The 20,526-nt window shown below is 51.4% G+C and overlaps 1 protein-coding gene across 1 annotated transcript in view; it reads left to right on the plus strand.

The window, feature by feature from the left end:
* The window catches only part of LOC144951365 (parathyroid hormone/parathyroid hormone-related peptide receptor-like), a 69,990-nt gene that overhangs the window by 26,690 nt on the left and 22,774 nt on the right, over nt 1–20,526 (plus strand). The window contains 7 exon segments of the mRNA XM_078881590.1: nt 730–862; nt 864–914; nt 4,375–4,528; nt 5,652–5,712; nt 7,526–7,592; nt 8,413–8,507; nt 14,426–14,567. Coding sequence (XP_078737716.1) covers nt 730–862; nt 864–914; nt 4,375–4,528; nt 5,652–5,712; nt 7,526–7,592; nt 8,413–8,507; nt 14,426–14,567 — 703 coding nt within the window.

Here is a 20,526-nt window from a genome sequence, read left to right on the forward strand (position 1 = left end):
CCACCCCACCCACCCCACCTCACCCACCCCACCACACCCCACCCACCTCACCCCACCCACCACACCCACCTCACCCACCTCACCCCACCCACCCACCCCACCCCACCCACCCCACCCCACCCACCTCACCCCACCCCACCCACCTCACCCCACTCCACCCACCCCACCCCACCTACCTCACCCAACTCCACCCACCTCACCCCACCCCACCCACCCCACCCCACCCACCCACCTCACCCCACCCCACCCCACCCCACCCCACCCACCTACCTCACCCCACCCACCCCACCCCACCCACCCACCTCACCCCACCTCACCCCACCCACCCCACCCCACCCCATCCACCACACCCCACCACACCCCACCCACCCACCCCACCACACACCACCCACCTCACCCCACCCACCCACCCCACCCCACCCACCTCACCCCACCCACCGCACCCACCCACCCACCTCACCCCACCCCACCCACCCCACCTCACCCCACCCCACCCACCCCACCCCACCCCACCTCACTCCACCCACCCACCTCACCCCACCCCACCTCACCCCACCCCACCCACCCCACCGACCCCAAAAACCCCACCATACCCTGCCCCACCCACCTACACCACCCACCTCACCCCACCCACCCTACCTCACCCCACCCCACCCACCCCAACCCACCCACCACACCCACCTCACCCCACCCCACCCACCTCACCCCACCCCGCCCCTCCCTCCGCAGGCGTCTGCACTGCACGCGCAACTATATCCACACGCACCTCTTCGTGTCGTTCATGCTGCGAGCGGTGAGCATCTTCGTCAAGGACTCGGTGCTCTACTCGCGCTCGGGCATTCACGACATCGAGGGCTTCGCTGGCCGACGACCTCCGCGCGATCAGCGAGGCGCCGCAGGACAAGATGCAATACGTACGTACGCTGGCGGGGGGGCGTCAACAACAACAACAACAACAATTCATAATAAAGGTTTTTTTTTTATAAATGTGTCGTAACCCTCCACCACCCGACACGGCCAAACAGTAAAAAAAATGTGTCACGTTTTCAAAGTGACAAAATAATTCACTTCTTTAGCCCACCGGTGTGCTGAAGAGAGGCTCAACGGCATTTTTAAATTTGAGTAGCTCGACGTTTCGTTGATAATTTTGTTTTTACTGTTTAGCCATGTCGGGTGGTGGAAGGTTACTACACATTTATAAATAACGCGATCTAATCCCAAAAACCTATATTATGAATAATATTGGTCGCGAAAGCCTACGTGTTAAATTGAACAACAACAACAACATTGTTAGCAAGTCGAAGGAGTAGAGGAGTGGGGGGGGGTGTTGGGGAGTGGTGGGGGAGAGTGGTGGTGGGGGGTAGGGGGTGGGGGAGGAGGCAGTAGGGGGGAGAGGCAGTGGGGGAGGGAGCGGTGGGGGGGATAGGGGGTGGGGGGAGAGGCAGTAGGGGGGGAGGCGGGGGGGGGAGCGGCGGGGGGAGGAGGGGGGGAGGTGGCGGAGGAGGTGGCGGGGGGAGGCGGGGGGAGGCGGCGGGGGGAGGAGGGGGAGGGAGGCGGGGGGGGGAGGTGGAGGGGGGTGTTGCGGGGAGGTGGATGGGGGGGGGGTCGGCGGGTGGGGGGGGTCGGCGGGGGGGGGGAGTCGTAGTCCCCATCGTATTCATGTTTTTTGCCACGGGAGTTCTCACGGCAATGCCATTACAGTCCTTCGTTAATCTTGAAGCCCAAATTGTAACGGGGTCTTCTGGGAGCTCTGCATCAACACCCTGGATATTGCCGTGGTGTATGCGCGGTGCTACGGGAGTTGGAGATAAGGGGTTTCTGAGTAATCGGATTTCTGCAAATGCTTGCGGATGCATTTTTTGTGGTGGGGAGTTATTTTTCTCTCGTCGCGTTTAATGACTTTCTGTTTTTATCCGAGGTTAAGTGAGAGAAATGTTTTTTTTAAACATCTAAAATAAATTCTAGATTTGAAGCTTTCGTGACTGCAAGGATTCATACTCGTAGGTTTTTTCGGTAAAGTCACTTACGTGACATTACCGAAAAAACCTACGAGTATCTAAAATAAAATTGGGTGAAAGCAAATGTAAGCAAGACTCGTTCTTTTCTGCCTCTCCACGTATAAACGACCACACGGTTTTGCTTCAACTGACCCCATTGGCTTTGTGGACCAATATTTAGCGAGCAGCAGTTGGGGGCCGGTTTCAACCTTCTGGGTCTCATCGGCAGAGTCGAGGTTCTGGTTGTCGCCTGATGCGGCTAGTTGCTAGTTGCAGAAACAATCCGTGGAATGGGCCCAAACTCATCTTCTTGGTTCTTTCGGTAAAGTCACGTAGAAGGGAAATAATAAAATAATAAAAATAAAACATAATAAAATAATTCTCACGACGTTTCGGCCACAACGCAAGTAGCCGTCGTCAGGTGAAGACCAGGTCTGTCGGGGAGACAGACAGCGTCTCCCCGACAGCGTCTCCCCGATAGACCTGTTCTTCACCTGGAAACACAGCGTCTGAATGGTCTTCACCTGAGGACGGCTGCTTGCGTCGTGGCCGAAACGTCGTGAGAATTGTATTTTATTATGTTTTATTATTATTATTTTATTATTTCCCTTCTACGTGACTTTACCGAAAGAACCAAGAAGATTTGATGTTTTATTGATTTACTTTTAAATTATTATTTGTACCTCTCAAGGTAATAAATTTGCTCAAGAGTGCAACATCATGGGGCTGAAACGTAGCTCAGCTTTCAACATGGGAGTTAATGATGATTGTTCGACGTATTTTTGCTTATCGAGCATTTTCAATCGAACGTATCTCGCTCGTTAAGTGAGACACGCCTCTTTTACATTGCACTGAGACAATGTTGGTTATTTTGATTGTTGAGTTCCGCACCACGTGACTTGTCATTGGTCGACAAAACAAATGTGCGTGTAGCTCACGCCAGAAGCCAGTACGACAACGCAAACCAACGACAGCTGTGTAATATGAGGATATATCTGGCTCACTGACGTATCACAACTCGTCATGGTGATTGGCTCTGCCGGTCCTGGTTTACAGCCAATGGGGGGAAGCCTGGGGGCATGGCCCTGACGTGATGGAAAGGTGACAGCTGTAAGGATTGGTTCTGCTGGCTTTGGCCACAGCCAATGGGGAGATGAGTCAGGGGCGTGGTCCCGGGAGCTGACGAGGAAGATTCGATGCAGGCTAACGAGGATTGGCGGAAACGTACCACGTGACCGGGGTATTAAATAGGGGTGGAGACGAACGACACGTGGTCAGAACGGGAACGAACAGAGGAAGGGGGCCACGTGGGAGCGGGGTTCCGAGTTGCCACGTGGCAGTGCGTCTCTCTCTCTCTATCTGTCCCTCTCACGCTGCCTGTCAGCAGCGTGGAGTAAACTGTAACATAAGTTGAATAAAAGACGGATTCCAGAAGTCGTCTCAACGAGCTTTATTACAGCTGTAGCAAACATAAAAGTCCTGCCGGAGACGCGCGTGAATAAACCGCTGGCACGGCCCGAGAGAGACGCAGCAGAGATTATGGACGGAGCGTTCGCAAACCGTGCGCCGCGGATACGCACGCCGGTAACACCGTGGCCACAAAAGCAAAGCGGTGTAATGGGGACAATGTGCTCTCCTTCGTTGCACACGAAGGAGGGCCATTGCCCGAAACGTCGTCTATTTATATATTCTCTTTGAAGGCTGCAGGTCACGCAGCGCCGGTGGCACGGAACGTGTTGAGTTTGTTGTTTTGAGTGTGCTTGTGCACAACCGTCAACTAAACTATTTTTTTTTACTTACCAGAGCCAGGTCCACTGAGCACTTTTTCAGGATCGACCCGTCCACGGATGATAGCTCAACGAAGTGGCTGATCGTCGTTTGGAAATTTATCGCAAATTTATACTCTGAGCGCGCGTTCATTACAAATGTGGAGAGATAAACCGGAGGACCCGGGGAGAGAGAGAGAGAGACACGCAAACTCCAAATATACAGCAGGCGTCAGGGTCCGATCGAACCCCACGGCCTCCTGCATACCGGACGAGGTTGTTAACATCTCGGAATGACCTGGAGAAAAATCCATGCGACCACTGGGACAGATGGTCATGCACGCAAACTTCAAATACACAGCAGCAGGCGTCCGGGTCCAATCGAACCCACGACCTCCTGCATACCGGGCGAGGTTGTTAACATCTCGGAGTGACCCAGAGAGAAATCCACGCGACCACGGGGAAAGAGAACACACAAACTCCAAATAAGGCTGGGATCAAAACCCCACGACCTCCTGTATACTGGGCGAGGTTGTTAACATCTCGGAATGAGCAGACGTCGTGCCGCGCTTTGTTTGAGCAGTTTGTGGCGTGCGTCCCTCTCCCTGCAGGTGGGCTGCAAGGTGGTGGTGACGCTCTTCCTCTACTTTCTCGCGACCAACTACTACTGGATCCTCGTCGAGGGTCTCTACCTGCACAGCCTCATCTTCATGGCGTTCTTCTCCGACAAGAAGTACCTCGGCGGCTTCACTCTCATCGGATGGGGTAAACGAGCAAGCGGTCCCCAACCTTTTTGGCACCAGGGATCGGTTTCTTGGAAGACAATTTTTTCACGGATCGGGGGTGGGGGGGGTCATCATTGGGTCTTTACCCCTTTTCAAGGAAGCTCTCCAGCCACGTTTGTTTTTTGTACTCATGTTGGCTAGGGGTTAGAGCTTGTGCGCTTACCGACACTGCTACTGAGACAAGTGCGCAGTGCGGGCAAGAAACGCGGATGGAAGTGGTCAATAATAAAACAATGGGGGCGGGTTCCACGCACGGACTCACCGCTCTCACCTCCTGCTGCTGTGCGGCCCGGTTCCTAACAGGCCACGCACCGGTACCGGTCCGCGGCCCGGGGATTGGGGACCCCTGGAGTAAAGGACACCCCCGCCACCTCCCCACAGCCCTACTGCCCCACCCCCCCCCCCCCCCCAGAGTAACCAATCAACAGAGGCGACACCTTTCGTTCCACGTGTCTGGCGCGCTGCTCCAAGACACGTGGGGAATGGCCCCCTGCCGCCAGCGGCTACGCGAAACGAGGGCACTCGGCCCCCGCTTCGGTCCCCTCTGGCCAGACTCACGCCTGTTTCGCTCCCGCAGGCCTGCAACTTTCCACGTGTCGACCAGGTGGTTCTTAACCCGGGGTGCGTCGCAAACCGCTGGTGGGGGTGCGAGATGCCCTTTCTGAGAACCAGGCTGCAGTAGAGAATTCAGAACCACTTCACCTATGACCCCATGGACTTTGCAGTGTTGATATTTCAAAATTTCGTGCACGGAGCACTGAGGTCCCTGGATGAATTGCGCCTCGTAAATGTGAATTATTATTGTTGTAATCGTGTAGGCGCGTGCGTGCGTTTCTTTCGTGGGGAGCGGTAGTGTAGCGGTTAGCGACCCGGTCTACGTAGGAGCTCGCGGACAGCACTTGCCCCAAAAGTCTGTGGAGGCTACACGGGGGATAGTCTCGTTTGTTTGATCGGATTCATATAATTTTATTGACACCGGGGGAAGGTGGGGAAAGAGAAAAAACAACGTTTTGTAGGTGAGATCTTACTTTCTGGAGCATCTTATAATCCGGAGGTCACGGTCAAAAAAAATCGTGTGCGTTGTGTGTGTGCTGTTCCTCCAGGCGTGCCAGCTGTGTTTGTGGCGGCCTGGGTTAGCGTGAGAGCTACTTTTGCCGACACTCAGTACGTATCATTAATCACCGTTCTTCATTTTATACACAGTACGTTATTGCCAGTGCCTCTCTCTCTCTCGTCACGCACACACACGCAACTCTTTTTTCGTTGTTACCCAATGAAAAATGTCACTGAGCTGAGCTCTTTTTTCAGAGGCTACCTGGCCACACGGAAATCGCTCATCACAGCGGCCGATATCATCATCTTCAGCAGCATCATCATCATCAGCAGTAGCAGCAGTAGCATCATCATCATCAGCAGCATCATCATCAGCAGCAGCATCATCATCAACAGCAGCATCATCATCATAAACAGCAGCATCATCATCATCAGCAGCAGCATCATCATCATCATCAGCAGCAGCAGTAGCATCATCATCGTCGTCGTCATCGTCACACGGGGCGGATTTATAGAACGCGAGTTGATTCTCAATGTGAAGGGTTGGGGCGGGTTGGTTTAGGGGTGGGGAGCAAATCCGGAGGAACCCGGTGACCGCCAACAGGGGAGAGAATTTTGAAGACTCCAATGATCACAACAGGAGGCATCGCCAAGGTCCGGATCGAGCCCACGAACCTCCCGCCTGCCAGGGGAGGGAGATAATGTCTCCTCGCCACCGCAGCGCCTCCCACGGACGCTGCGTTTGATGCGTTTGCGTCAGCACGGCACGAGATTGTGTGGGGGGGTGGGGGGGGCTTGCCACAGCTGGGGTGACACTCCGCGACCACGTGCCACGCACACATGGATCGCAGCCGCTCTGTGGATTATTATGTAGCGAGTTTCGCGGCGGTGGCTTAGTGGGAGGGAGGGGCAGTGCCGGATGAAGCGAAGTGCGGGGCCTGTAGCATTTGATGTTATAAAGGGGCCCTAAATAAATAAAAACATAACACTATTTTTTTACTCGCATAGTAAGGTAATTGTATTTTTCCATTTTTCATACAGGCAGATAATACGACAAATCGCTAACCTTAAACACCCAGTCGTTCATAAAAGTCGAAGGCGGTATAGTACTACAGCAATAGAGCAAGTGCAGAATCACTGAACCCGGAATTGATAGCTTCAAAGCGTTTAGCGCGGGGCCCTTGAAAGTGCGGGGCCCGTAGCATTTGCTTTGCTACTTGTGCTTCTAGGATAATCCGACACTGGAGGGGTGGGCGAGGGAATATCCTCCATCCATCGTGGGTTTTTTCCCAGACACTCCGGTTTCACCCCGCGACTCATCGATTGGCTGAAGCATCTTGACACGTAGAGGAACGCAGAGCTTGGGCATTTGTTGGCGCCGGCTCGCCGCAGTTGGCCGCTGCCTTTCCCGCTACTCCGTGGCTCCTCCTCGCGCCTGTGAATCGTTCTCTCTCTCTTTCTCTTCAAGAGCGAGCGAATATCGTGTGACACGTTGCAAGTTAAAATATTTCGATTTAAAGCTTTCGTGACTGCAGGGATTCATCTTCTTGGTTCTTTCGGTAAAGTCACGTAGAAGGGAAATAATAAAAGAATAAAAGTAAAACATAATAAAATACAATTTTTACGACGTTTCGGCCACAACGCAAGCAGCCGTCCTCAGGTGAAGACCAGGTCTGTCGGGGAGACAGACAGCGTCTCCCCGACAGCGTCTCCCCGATAGACCTGTTCTTCACCTGAGGACGGCTGCTTGCGTTGTGGCCGAAACGTCGGGAGAATTATTTTATTATGTTTTATTTTTATTATTTTATTATTTCCCTTCTACGTGACTTTACCGAAAAAACCAAGAAGAAGTTAAATATATTACTGTCATTATTATTATTACTACGTGGTGACGGTGGTCAATGTTTCTGGCTCCGTGAAACAGGTGCTGGGACCTCAGTGCTGGAAACTTCAAGTGGATCTACCAGGTGCCCATCCTGCTTGCCATCCTGGTAAGCTACCGTGACTTTCTTTCACACTTCAACGAGCCCCCGGTGTGAAACGGAACCGCCCGTCCTCCACAGAGGCCCCGGTGGCGTGGGGTGTGGGTGGGTGATCCGGGGTGTACCACGGTAGAGGTCGCAACCGGGTACCCGATACCCGTACCCTACCCGATACCCGGCTACCCGTACCCGGCCGGGTACGGGTACGGGTACCTGTTTGCGACCCTGGTGCGGCCGGGTACGGGTAGGCCGTGAGTCACTGGTGAGTCACCGTTTGTCACTCATTTCCCAACGTCTTGTCTCTTCTCACAATTCAAGTTCCTAGAATCAACCCACCCGCGCCTGCAACATGGCTTCATCCCAGAGATCCCTGGTGCGGCCGGGTACGGGTACGGGTAAGGAATCAAAACCCGTTTGCGACCTCTGGACCACGGTGAGAGAGCAAGAGAGGTCACCAATGGGTGTGGGACACGGCGGGAGATGCAGGGAGGCGGCGTTGCGGTTGAAACCATCGGACCAACGTTGGGCCCAACGTTCCACGTCTACTGGGCGGGGTGGAGGTGGTGGGGGGGTGGTGAGGGGGTGGGGGGAGGGGTGGGAGTTGGGGGGTCTCAGGGAGACACTGGGGGGGAAATTCTGTTCAGGCTATACGGGGTGGTGGTGGCGGCCGGCGGCGGATCTTCGTGGTTTTTCGTTCGCTTTGTCGCGGGTGCGAGGAATCGACGTTGACCTTCAAATCATGGTTGACCGACGCTTCGTTACGTTTCCCTAACTGCGGCCCCTTCCTCCCCCCCGCCCCCCCCTGCCCCCCCCTGCCCCCCATCGCAAGGTGAACTTCATCTTGTTCATCAACATCGTCCGCGTGCTCGCCACAAAACTGCGCGAGTCCAACGCCGGCCGCTGCGACACCAAACAGCAGTACCGGTGAGGTCACCGGGCACCCATTCTCGGCTCGACGTTCGCGGTCCGTGTTCTTCACTTCCATGGTGAACTGGACTCCCATGGTAAACTGGATTTTGATGGTAAACTGGACTTCCATGTTAAACTGGACTCCCATGGTAACTGGACTTCTATGGTGAACTGGATTTTGATGGTAAACTAGACTTCCATGGTAAACTGGACTCTCATAGTGAACTGAACTTCCATGGCTAACTGGACTCCCATGGTGAACTGGATTTTGATGGTAAACTGGACTTCCATGGTAAACTGGACTTCCATGGTGAACTGGACTCTCATCTTAAACTGGACTTCCATGGTAACTGGACTATCATATTGAACTGGACTCCCATGGTGAACTGGATTTTCATGGTAAACTGGATTTCGATAGTAAACTGGACTTCCATGGTAAACTGGACTCCCATAGTGAACTGGACTCCCATGGTGAACTGAATTTCCACGTTCAGAGGTCGGCAACCAAAATGACAAGAGTTGCACACAAACACTAAGATGCACGCACACGCGCCCCTACGTACACACAATGACACGCGCAGACATACACTGAATGATACAGCACTTCGCCACTAAGTGACGGTGCCATCACCACGGCGCCTGCGCCAGGCTAGGTGCACTTTGAGGCTGTCACGTGCAGTGTCGGAGGAGGCTCGCTGCTGACAGGAGGTCACGGGACAGACCCAGCAGGTGACTGAACGAGTTGACTGGCCGATGCACCGATGCTGTGCCCCCTGCAGTGCCAACTTGCTGCGTTTTCACCGCAGAATTGCATGCGCACACACGCGCACGCACTTGTGCACCAGCATCACCCGCAATCATTACCAACAAAGACAAAGATCCCCCGTACAGCGCTCACAGACCGTTGGGGCAAGTGCTGATAGCGATCACCTATCAAGGCCGGCAGGGCACACGAGAAGGTGGCTGTCCAGTGCCACGCCCGACCGCCTTTGTCTCCCCAGTGGCGATGTTTGCACACCACACCAGGTACTCATTTAAGGCTGAGTCGACCTAGGGAAGGCCCAATCTCAATGTGACTGCATCTCAAGATGCTACTTGGGAAGTGGAGCATGTGCATCAGAAAGACAGATATCCCCGGTACAGCCTCTAACAGGCTGTAGGGGCAAGTGCTGTTAGCGAGTAGCACCTATGACGGCCGGCACAGCACACGACGGGGTGGGTGGCCAGCACCTTGCCTGGCCGCCTTTGTCTCCCTCAGTTTGGGATGTTTACTACTCACCGCACCAGGTACTCGTTTGAGGCCGAGTCGACCTAGGGGAAGGCCCAGGACCGGCTCAGATATTCGTCACCGATGTTGGTCGCGAGCGGGAATCGAACTCGGGTCGCCGGGTTCGTAGCGCAGCGTAGCGCTAACCGCTACACCACCGCTCCCCACAACACGCCATGAGACACACACTGACGCACGCACGCAGTTTCACGCACATCTCTCTTCCTACGCACCCCAAGAGCAGGCACACGCTACCTCTACGCCGCGCATAGCTCGTCGGCTACGAACATCCATCCCAGCACGTCCGCTCCGTACCCTTTATCGCAACCTGCGTCGGTTCACCACGTTGGGTTCGCTCAAAGGTGGGTGGGCCAGGCCGGGAAGAAAGGGGGTTCCTTTCGGCCGCGTCCGATGCCTCGCACCGTGAGCTCGATTGTGTTTTTTGTTTCTTGACTTAAAGCTTTCGTGACTGCAGGAATTCATGCTCTTTGGGTCTTTCGGTTAAGTCACGTGGATAGGTTCAAGGAAAATAACAAACAAAAACGACGACGTTTCGATCTCAACACACTCCTGATCGAGATGTCGTAGTTTTTTCGTAATTTTTTGTTATTTTCTTTGAAACCTATCTACGTGACTTTACCGAAAGACCCAAATATAATGTTTTTGTTTGTTTTAAATGTTGTTCCCTTCCCCACTTGGTGTTCTCGTCCCCGTTCTCTCTCCGTCGCTCCCCCGGACTTCCCCGCGTTTCCACTTCTACTGTCGCCATCCATTCTGCGCACCATCCCCTCCGATTAGCGCGGTCGGCTACGTACGGTGCGAAAGAAGTTCAGCGCGCCCACACACACACACACACGTACACGCATGCGGCCCCCCCGTCCCCCGTTTTTTGCGTTTTGTCTCTGCCCTACACTTGGCGTCGTATTGTCTCACCTCTGTCGCTCCGCAACTGGCAGCTCCCGTCTCACTCTCTCTCTCTGTGTCAGAGGTCGCAAACGGGTTTTGATTCCTTACCCGTACCCGGCCGCACCAGGGTCGCAAATGGGTACCCGTACCCGTACCCAGCCGGGTACGGGTAGCCGTTTCCTACCCGTACCCTACCCGAAATGAGTGACAAACGGTTACTCACCAGTGACTCACGGCCTACCCGTAGCCGGCCGCACCAGGGTCCCAAACGGCTACCCGTACCCGGCCGGGTACGGGTAGCCGGGTATCGGGTAGGGTACGGGTATCGGGTACCCGGTTGCGACCTCTGCTCTGTGTACCCCCCCCCACTCCCGGTCCATGAAGCATCTCATGGAAACAATTCCCCTAACCCCAGGGGTCGGCAACTAAAACAACGAGAAGAATTGGGTAAACAACAACAAAAAACGACAATATCTAAAGAGACGCAATGCACTGTGGCGGTGAATACGAGAAGGTGGGTCCTGATTAAATAACTGTCACGAAAGCCGCCCTTAAAGAGCCACACCGCTTGCGGCTCCGAAGCCGCAGGGTTGCCAACCCATACCCATGGTAAACTGGACTTCCATGGTGAACTGGACTCCCATGGTAAACTGGACTTCCATGGTGAACTGGACTTCCATGGTGAACTGGACTTCCATGGTTAACTGGACTTCCATGGTAAACTGGACTCCCATGGTAAACTGGACTTCCATGGTGAACTGGACTTCCATGGTGAACTGGACTCCCATGGTAAACTGGACTTCCATGGTGAACTGGACTCCCATGGTAAACTGGACTTCCATGGTGAACTGGACTTCCATGGTGAACTGGACTTCCATGGTAAACTGGACTTCCATGGTGAACTGGACTTCCATGGTAAACTGGACTCCCATGGTAAACTGGACTTCCATGGTGAACTGGACTTCCATGGTAAACTGGACTCCCATGGTGAACTGGACTCCCATGGTTAACTTGACTTCCATGGTGAACTGGACTTCCATGGTAAACTGGACTTCCATGGTGAACTGGACTTCCATGGTGAACTGGACTCCCATGGTAAACTGGACTCCCATGGTAAACTGGACGTCCATGGTGAACTGGACTCCCATGGTAATCTGGACTCCCATGGTAAACTGGCCTTCCATGGTCTGGGGTCGGCAACCAAATAACAAGAAGAGCCATTTTTTTGTCGAATTTCAAGAGCCGCACTGCAGTCCGTAAAGGGCCCATCGCATGCGGCTTCGGAGCCGCAGGTTGCCGACCCCTAACCCCGGGGCCGCCCAGAGCGGGAGTGCCAAAGGGGACCATTCCTACTGAGCCACGCGCAAAAAGAGGGCCCCACAAAGGGCCCGTTGGTTTGTCGCGAATGAATAAGGGGTGGGGGGGGGCCCGTGGAACGTTGGGCCCAACGTTGGTCCAACGGCCCCAACCGCACGCCGCCTCTCTGCTCTCTCACTGCGTCCACCCTTTTTTTCACCTTTCTTCCTCTCTCACCATGTCCACCCCATCGGTGCCCCCGTACCTTGTCTCTGCCTTTCACTTCGTTTCCATGACCATTTGGATCCAGCCGCTGCTAGTCAGAGTTACAGCCCAGGGTCTACCTTGTGCACTGGGAAGAAACTGGCGTACTGTCTCTGCACGTACAAATAAAAATTGTATTTATTCCATCAACCTATTGGCCATCCCGACCAACATTTAGCAAGCGTGGCGTTTTCTTTTTTTTTGACGCACGCAAACTCTGGCGTAGCCTAGGGCTTGAAACGTCTATGGCGACAGCAAGGCCCTTCGTGTGCCCAGGAAAGCATCAAAGGCTCTCAAGAGTTTTTGTGTTTGTTGTTTTTAAAGGGGGTCTTGCATTGGGATGTTTGGCCCAATTCCATTGACGAGTCACAATTTGCTTCATTTTGGGTTATAGATCATCATCGATTGGAGCCACGCAGAACCATCCAGTGCAGCCAAACAGATCAAATGTGCCCCAATTTGGATTTTATTCTTCTAAGCCAAACCGGCTGCGTTCAAAAGCGAGCAGAATGTTGACTATTTTTAGTTGTTGTAAAACTTGCCGAGTCTCTGAACAATAAAAATAAATCGGCACGTTTTTCCCACGTCGCGACAATTCGGTTCGTTCGGAGGATGCGTGGCGCTATACCTGCACGACGATCCGACCCAAAACAAACGAATTGTGAATCATAATGTCGGTCATGAAAGCCTAACGTATGTATTTCATATTCACGAGTGTTTGGCTTTGCCTTGGGCGGTAACCGCATTACCCGAAGGAAACCTACAACGCTTGAATCGAATGGGAAAGACACTCGGTTTTGGGCAAACACTCCTGTACCCATCACTCCCATTCTCTTCCCCATTCCCCACACCAACGCCACCTCCTCCATCCCTCCGCCCCCTGCGGCCTAGTGACCGAGCCCAGGGTGGGTGCACCATCCCTGGGCAGGAATCTAGGCGACGACGTGGGGGTTGGATGGTGGTTGGGAAACCACGTCCAAATATTTTTTTACGGACAGAATTTAATGTAGACGTGCGTCAGGCCAGGAAATGTTAAGTAAATATACGCGTATGTTTTCTACTTTTTCTAGCCGTGCTGTTTAAAAATTAACACCACCATGCGGTTTTGGCAAAAGAGGTCAATATATATATTTTTGGGTTAGATGGCGTAAATCTAAATGCGTCATTCAACTCGTCACCGCCACCCGACACAGCCAATTAGTAAGGTTTGTCACGTAAACAGAACATGCCAATTGGTTACTAGTTCAGCACACACCGGAGTGTTGGAGAGTAAACCCACAACATTTACAGTTCGAGTACGACGTTTCTCCAGTAATTACAACCAGTATCATCAGGCGACAACCAGATCTGTTTCGCTCTTAAATATGTTTGTTTTACGTGACAAACCTTACTAATTGTCTGTGTCAGGTGGTGGCGGGTATAATGACACATTTATATTTACGCGACCTAACCCAATAAAACCTCTGTTTTGGATAGTATTGGTCGACTTGGCTAAACTGTGGCAGAAATCTTTGCGAAACAGAACCTAGCGGAAAACCGATTGTGAACCCGATTGTGAGGGCCAATCCGAGCAGATACCGCAACCTCCGCTGGTTTTCCCAGAATCTTTCGGTAAAGTCACGTAGGTAAAAAATACTAATAAAATAAAATAATAATAAATGAAAATAACTAAATTAAATCACGACGTTTCTGAAGCAACACAAGCCTCCGTCATCAGGTGTAACTGCTCCAGTAAAATTACTGTAGCGTGTGTTACCTACATGACTTTACCGAAAGAACCTAAAAGTATGAATCCTTGCAGTCACGAAAGCTTCAAATCTAGAATTTCCCAGAATCCCACTCTGTGTTTTTGGGAGGAATCGCTCCATCCTGAGAAACCTGTAAGCCTTGCCACGACATTAAAAGTTCGGGCTTTTCGTCAATGGCATTAGAAGAAGAATATTGATATTTCGTTCCGCTTCCAGTATTGCGAGACATACTTTTTCATCTTCTTCTTTCCATGATATATTGTCCCAGTTTTTTTAATTAATTTCTAATTGCTTAGAGGTGGCAACCCACTTTTTTTTTTACTCCGGCCCAGTATAACTACCTGGAGTGGTTCCGAGTTCCAAAGCGGTCATGGAAACGCGCCGATTTATTTCTTTCCTTCTCTCTCCCCGACCCCCCTGTGCCTCTCTCTTGCCTTTGCGTGTGTATCTAGCAAGCTCTTGAAATCCACGCTGGTGCTCATGCCCCTGTTTGGAGTTCACTACATCGTCTTCATTGCCATGCCTTACACTGACAGCAGCCGTCTCCTCTGGCACATCCAGATGCACTACGAAATGTTCTTCAACTCCTTCCAGGTACTTGCTTTCTCCCTCCTCCCCTCGCAATCTCTTTCTCTCTGTCCCTCGCTCGCTCGCTTGCTCTCCCAGGAGGTCACGGGCCCTCTGTTCCTGCAGGGGGGGGGAGGGGTGCTGATCGCGATTTTTCCCACTGCTCAGCAGCTCCCAGGCTACGGAAGCACGGAGTCTGCCTCTCGCTCAGGAGACAATCGGAGGCGTTGGAGCGATTGTTGTGCCACGGTGGCTAGGAGATGTTAACTACCTCGCCTGGTATACAGGAAGTCGTGGAGTTAGATTCCGACCCTGACGCCTGCTGCTGTACATTTGGAGTTTGCGGTGTCCCTCTCATCATCATCATCATCACGGTGGCTAGGAGATGTTAACTACCTCGCCTGGTATACAGGAGGTCGTGCAGTTAGATTCCGACCCTGACGCCTGCTGCTGTATATTGGGAGTTTGCGGTGTCCCTCTCATCATCATCATCATCACGGTGGCTAGGAGATGTTAACTACCTCGCCTGGTATACAGGAGGTCGTGCAGTTAGATTCCGAACCTGACGCCTGCTGCTGTAAATTTGGAGTTTGGGTGTCTCTCTCAATTTCTTCCAGGTACTCGTCGCTCGCCTTCTCCCTCCTCCCCTCGCATTCTCTCTCTCTCTGTCCCTCGCTCGTTCACTCGCTCGCTTGCTCTCGCACGCGCCCCACGCTTGCACGCCGCTTACACCACAGCAAGCCACCGCGTGGGCGAATTCGGCCGTGCGCGTGTGTGTGTGTATGTCAGCGTGTGTTTAGTGGGGAGCGGTGGTGTAGCGGTTAGCGCTATGAACCTAGCGACCCGGGTTCGATTCCCGCTCACGGCCAACACCAGTGACGATTATCTGAACCGGTCCCGGGCCTCCCCTAGGTCGACTCAGCCTGAAATGAGTACCTGATGTGGTGTGTAAACATCGCTACTGGGGAGACAAAGGCGGTCGGGCGTGGTGCTGGCCACCAACACCCTCGTGTACCGTTCCGGCCTTCATAGGTGCTCGCTAACAGCACTTGCCCCTACAGTCTGTTAAGGCTATACGGGGGATCTTTGTCAGCGTGTGTTTAGTGGGGAGCGGTGGTGTAGCGGTTAGCGCGCTGCGCTACGAAGCCGGCGACTCGAGTTTGATTCCCGTTCACGGCTACTGACACCCGGTGACGATTAATTTATCTGAACCGGTCCTGGGCCTCCCCTAGGTCGACTCAGCCTTAAATGAGTACTTGGTGCGGTGGTGTGTAAAAGCATCGCCACTGGGGAGATAAAGGCGGTCGGGCGTGGTGCTGGCCACCCACCCCGTCATGTGCCCTTCCGGGCCTTCATAGGGGCTCGCTATAAGCACTTGCTCCAACAGTCTGTTCAGGCTATACGGGGGATCTTTGTCCTTGTCTTTGTTTTTTTCGTGGGGTCAAACTTGGGGTTGCCACCTTTCCTGGTTTGTTTTTTCCCCTTCCCAGGACGTTTAAAGTCCCCACCCCCTTTTTTTGGCAGTCGCGTAACAATTAAATAATTAAACATTCCTATAATTAAACACACCACACGATGCTGTTTGGGGCCGTCCATAAATGACGTCACGCACCTGGGGGGGGGGGGGGGGGGTCAGACATTTGTGACGATGTGTGACGAGGGGGGGGGGGGGTTGAGTATTGTGACGTCACGTAAAAATGCGCAACTGTAAATAAATATAGACAATACGTTCTACTTAATTAGACTTTTTACTAAATGTTTTCTCCTACAACATCAGAGTGCAGCGCCACATTAAATATGCACTACAATGACAATAGTTGAAAGCGATTTGAAGCATGTTTTATTTTTTGTGGGGAATGGGGGCAGAGCTTTGTGACGTCATATTTGAGAGGGGGGGGGGGTCTGACTTCTTGTGACGCCGTGTGACGAGAGGGGGGCGTGGTCAAAAATCGTCTAAAATCGCGTGACGTCATTTATGGACGCCACCTTTATACGGTACATAGGAGTGTCCTCACCCCCCGCTAATGTGAAATATCCCGATTTTATCCCCGCACCCCCGCTGCAAGAGATCCGTTCCCAGTTTTATTTTTGTAATTCCGAAGTGGCAACCCTGGGACACAACGGGAAACGTCTCGCCCGCTGGCAAAATTCAATTCGCGTTTAGTTTACAAACCGGCAGCGGCCATTTTGTCGTCCATCAGTGCCGCAAAAACGTGCTCCGGCACACGCCGAAGATGGCAGCCCCCAGAAAGGGCATCTCGCACCCCCAGGGTTCAAGGTTCATTTATTTAGTATAGCCCTGTGAGCCATTCGGCTCTTGAATCGGGTGCAACCACAACAAACAAAAAACAAAAACATGAACAAGTAAACATCTTCAAGTGACTATGTGCAAACAGAAAATGCAAGAAAAGACAGCAAAATATTGCAGAAAAAAATCACCGTACACCAACCCTGTGCAAATATCCCAGTGGGATGCAAGTCAAACAACAACAACCACAAGACAACTTAGATTAAGGCCATCAGTCTAACAGGGGGTGCAGCGTACAGCCCCAGGTGAAGAAGAAGGCCCACTGACCTAGTGATAGACTCACATAGAGACCCGCAGACTCACGTAGAGATACGCAGACTTCTGTAACTCCCGCAGGAGACTTCCACAGCAAACCCGACAGCCTGACATCAGACTCCCCATAGACTTGTACAGAGGTCCATAGACTCTAGATTTGAAGCTTTCGTGACTGCAAGGATTCATATTCTTAGGTTTTTTCGGTAAAGTCACGTAGGTAAAATATTTAAATTTATAAAAGTAAAATAAAAAATAAAATCACGACGTTTCGGAGGCAACACAAGCTTCCGTCTTCAGGTGGAACCGTCAGTACGATAGCTGTATCAAGTGATACAGCTGTATCAAGTGATACAGCTATCACAACACTTCGGTAAAGTCACGTAGGTAAAACATTAATTAAAAAATTATTGAAAAAATTATAGAAATAAAATTAAAAATTACGACGTTTCGGAGGCAACACAAGTCTCCGTCATCAGGTGGGACCGTCACAGCTGAATTTACTGTAAATTGTGACGGTTCCACCTGATGACGGAGACTTGTGTTGCCTCCGACACGTCGTGATTTATTATTTTATTTCTATTATTATTTCTATTATATTTTTATTAATTTTTACCTACGTGACTTTACCGAAAACACCTTTATTTTTTCCTTGGAGAAATCCGATGAGCTATGAAGCTTTTTTTTGTCCAGTCGAGAAAGTCACAACAATAAACAATACAAAGGGGGAGGGGAGGGGGGGGGGGTCGAATGATCGGAGCGCAAAAGTAGAGGAGAGGAAAGCACATCACGCAATATCAACACGTGCAATAGATGAAGTACATCACTTTAAACTGCTTAAGTACACACATTGCCAAGGCTTGGGCAAGGCAGGAAAACAACAGACCCAGACCACAGCAAGACAACGACACACACAGATCTTCTTGGTTCTTTCGGTAAAGTCACGTAGAAGGGAAGTAATAAAATAATAAAAATAAAACATGTTTTATTATGTTTTAATTTTATTTTTATTTTTTTTATTATTTTTTATTATTTTATTACTTCCCTTCTACGTGACTTTACCGAAAGAACCAAGAAGATGAATCCCTGCAGTCACGAAAGCTTTAAATCGAGACACACACAGAGTCTCCGTCTCCTCCTCCTTCCTCCCCCCTTTCCTCCCTTCTCATTCCTCCCTCCACCTCCTAGTTCACCGTCACGCCGGGCGACTGAATAATACGCGGGAGACCACTTTGAGTTGCGAGTGAGAGTGCGATAACCGCTACACCGCGTCCCGTTTCCTCTGCTCGCGATTCAAAAGTTGTTTTTGTTCCACGATCGAGTGGTAAATATATAAAAGTGTTTGTTAAACCGGCCACCGCCACCCGGCACAGCCAATAAGTAAGGTTTGCCACGTAAACAACACGTTTAAAACCGAAACAGGATTTCTCCACAACTCTGGCCGTCGCCTGATGATGCTGGTTGTAATTACGGGCTGAAACGTCGCACTCGAATTGTAAAATGTTGTGGCGGCTTTACTCTGCAACACACAACCGGTGTGCTGTACTTGTAGCGAATTGGCACGTGTTGTTTATCTGAAACACCTTTAAATAACTGGCTGTATTCTTTGGTTCTTTCGGTAAAGTCACGTATAAAGATAAAATAATAAATTAAATTAAATACTAGCATACATTGTACATTGTATGCTAGTATTTAATTTAATTTATTATTTACCGAAAGAACCAAAGAATAATTCCTGCAGTCACGAAAGCTCCAAATCAAGTTTTATAATTGGCTGTGTCGGGTGGTGGTGGTGGTGGCGGGTTTAACGACACGTTCATATTTACCCGCTCTAACCCAACAAACCTCTATTATGGATGATGCAAACCTCTATTAATATAAACCTCTATTATATTTATTGGTTGCGAAAGCACTACTCCCTGTTAAACTTGTTTTTTTTTTTATAAATGTGTTGTTGTTTTTACGAAGCTTCCTGATGCTTATGTTTAATTTTAAGTAACCCAAGCACAGCAGCAACAACGATAGCGTTGACAATTTTGACTTGGGCATATTATTAAGTGTTTGCATAAATTAAACATTTCATTCATTGTTGTTGTTAAAGCCTTCGTGGTTGGTAAGTGAGAAAAGGCTGGCCGTGTTAATTACCGTATTCTTGTGAGTATGAGAAGCAAGACGCTTTCAACAAAGTCAAATATTTGCCCGATATTAATAAAGTCATACAAATCTGGTCACGGCAGAGGTGGGACAAAGTCATTGTTATGCAAGTCCAAGTCGAGTCGCAAGTCATCAAATTCATGACTCGAGTCTGACTCGAGTCCAAGTCACATGACTCGAGTCCACATCTCAGAGGTGGGACAAAGTCATTGTTATGCAAGTCCAAGTCGAGTCGCAAGTCGTCAAATTCATGACTCGAGTCTGACTCGAGTCCAAGTCACATGACTCGAGTCCACACCTCTGGGCCACGGAACTCACAGATCTACCGGATTACAAAACTCAGCCGCAAATTACACTTTAAAATGCATGGTGGGTAAAGTGCGTCTTATAATCTGGAGAATACGGTAATATGCTAAAGTTGTCAAACTCATGCACTTATGGCAATGATAAAGACGTTTTTCATTACAGGTGTGGTGGGTGATATTCTTCTCAAGTACGAATGATACAATGAACAATATATTCCATCACCCCCGAAGCTTTAGGAATAAACAATAACCCTTGTTTATGAATAGTCTTTTATTTCCACCTTGGTGGCTTCATCTAAAGCGGCTTAGCGGGCTTGTCACCAGGATTATAGAAGCTCATGCATTTACCGTACGCACATCTATACAAAGCACCCCGTGTAGCCTTAACAGACTGTTGGGGCAAGTGCTTTTAGCGAGCTCCTATGAAGACCGGCACGGCACACGAGGGGGGTGGGTGGCCAGCACCACGCCCGACCGCCTTTGTCTCCCCAGTGGCGATGCTTGCTGCACTTTGCGCCAGGTACTCATTTGAGGCTGAGTAGGCATAGGCGAGTCCAAGGACCGGTTCGGAAAATCGTCACCGGTGTTGGTGGCCGTGAGCGGGGAATCGAACTCGGGTGGCCGGGTTCGTGGCGGGGTGCGCCAACCGCTTGCACTATTGCTCCAATACCAATACCCGCCATTCGCCTGTGCCAGGCTAGGTGCACTTTGAGGCCGTCGCGTGAAGTGTCGACGGCTCGCTGACAGGAGATCACGGGACAGACCCTGCACGTGCCATGGGTTGGCTGACTGAGATGACCGGCAGATGCACCACCAGCTGTACCCCCTACTGTGCCAGGCTAGGTGCATGAGGAGGTCTCGGGACAGACCCAGCAGGTGCCATGGGTTGGCTGACTGAGCTGACCGGCAGATGCACCACCAGCTGTACCCCCTACTGTGCCAGGCTAGGTGCATGAGGAGGTCTCGG

This window comes from Lampetra fluviatilis, chromosome 62, assembly GCF_964198595.1.
Source record: "Lampetra fluviatilis chromosome 62, kcLamFluv1.1, whole genome shotgun sequence".
Taxonomy (NCBI): Eukaryota; Metazoa; Chordata; class Hyperoartia; order Petromyzontiformes; family Petromyzontidae; genus Lampetra; species Lampetra fluviatilis.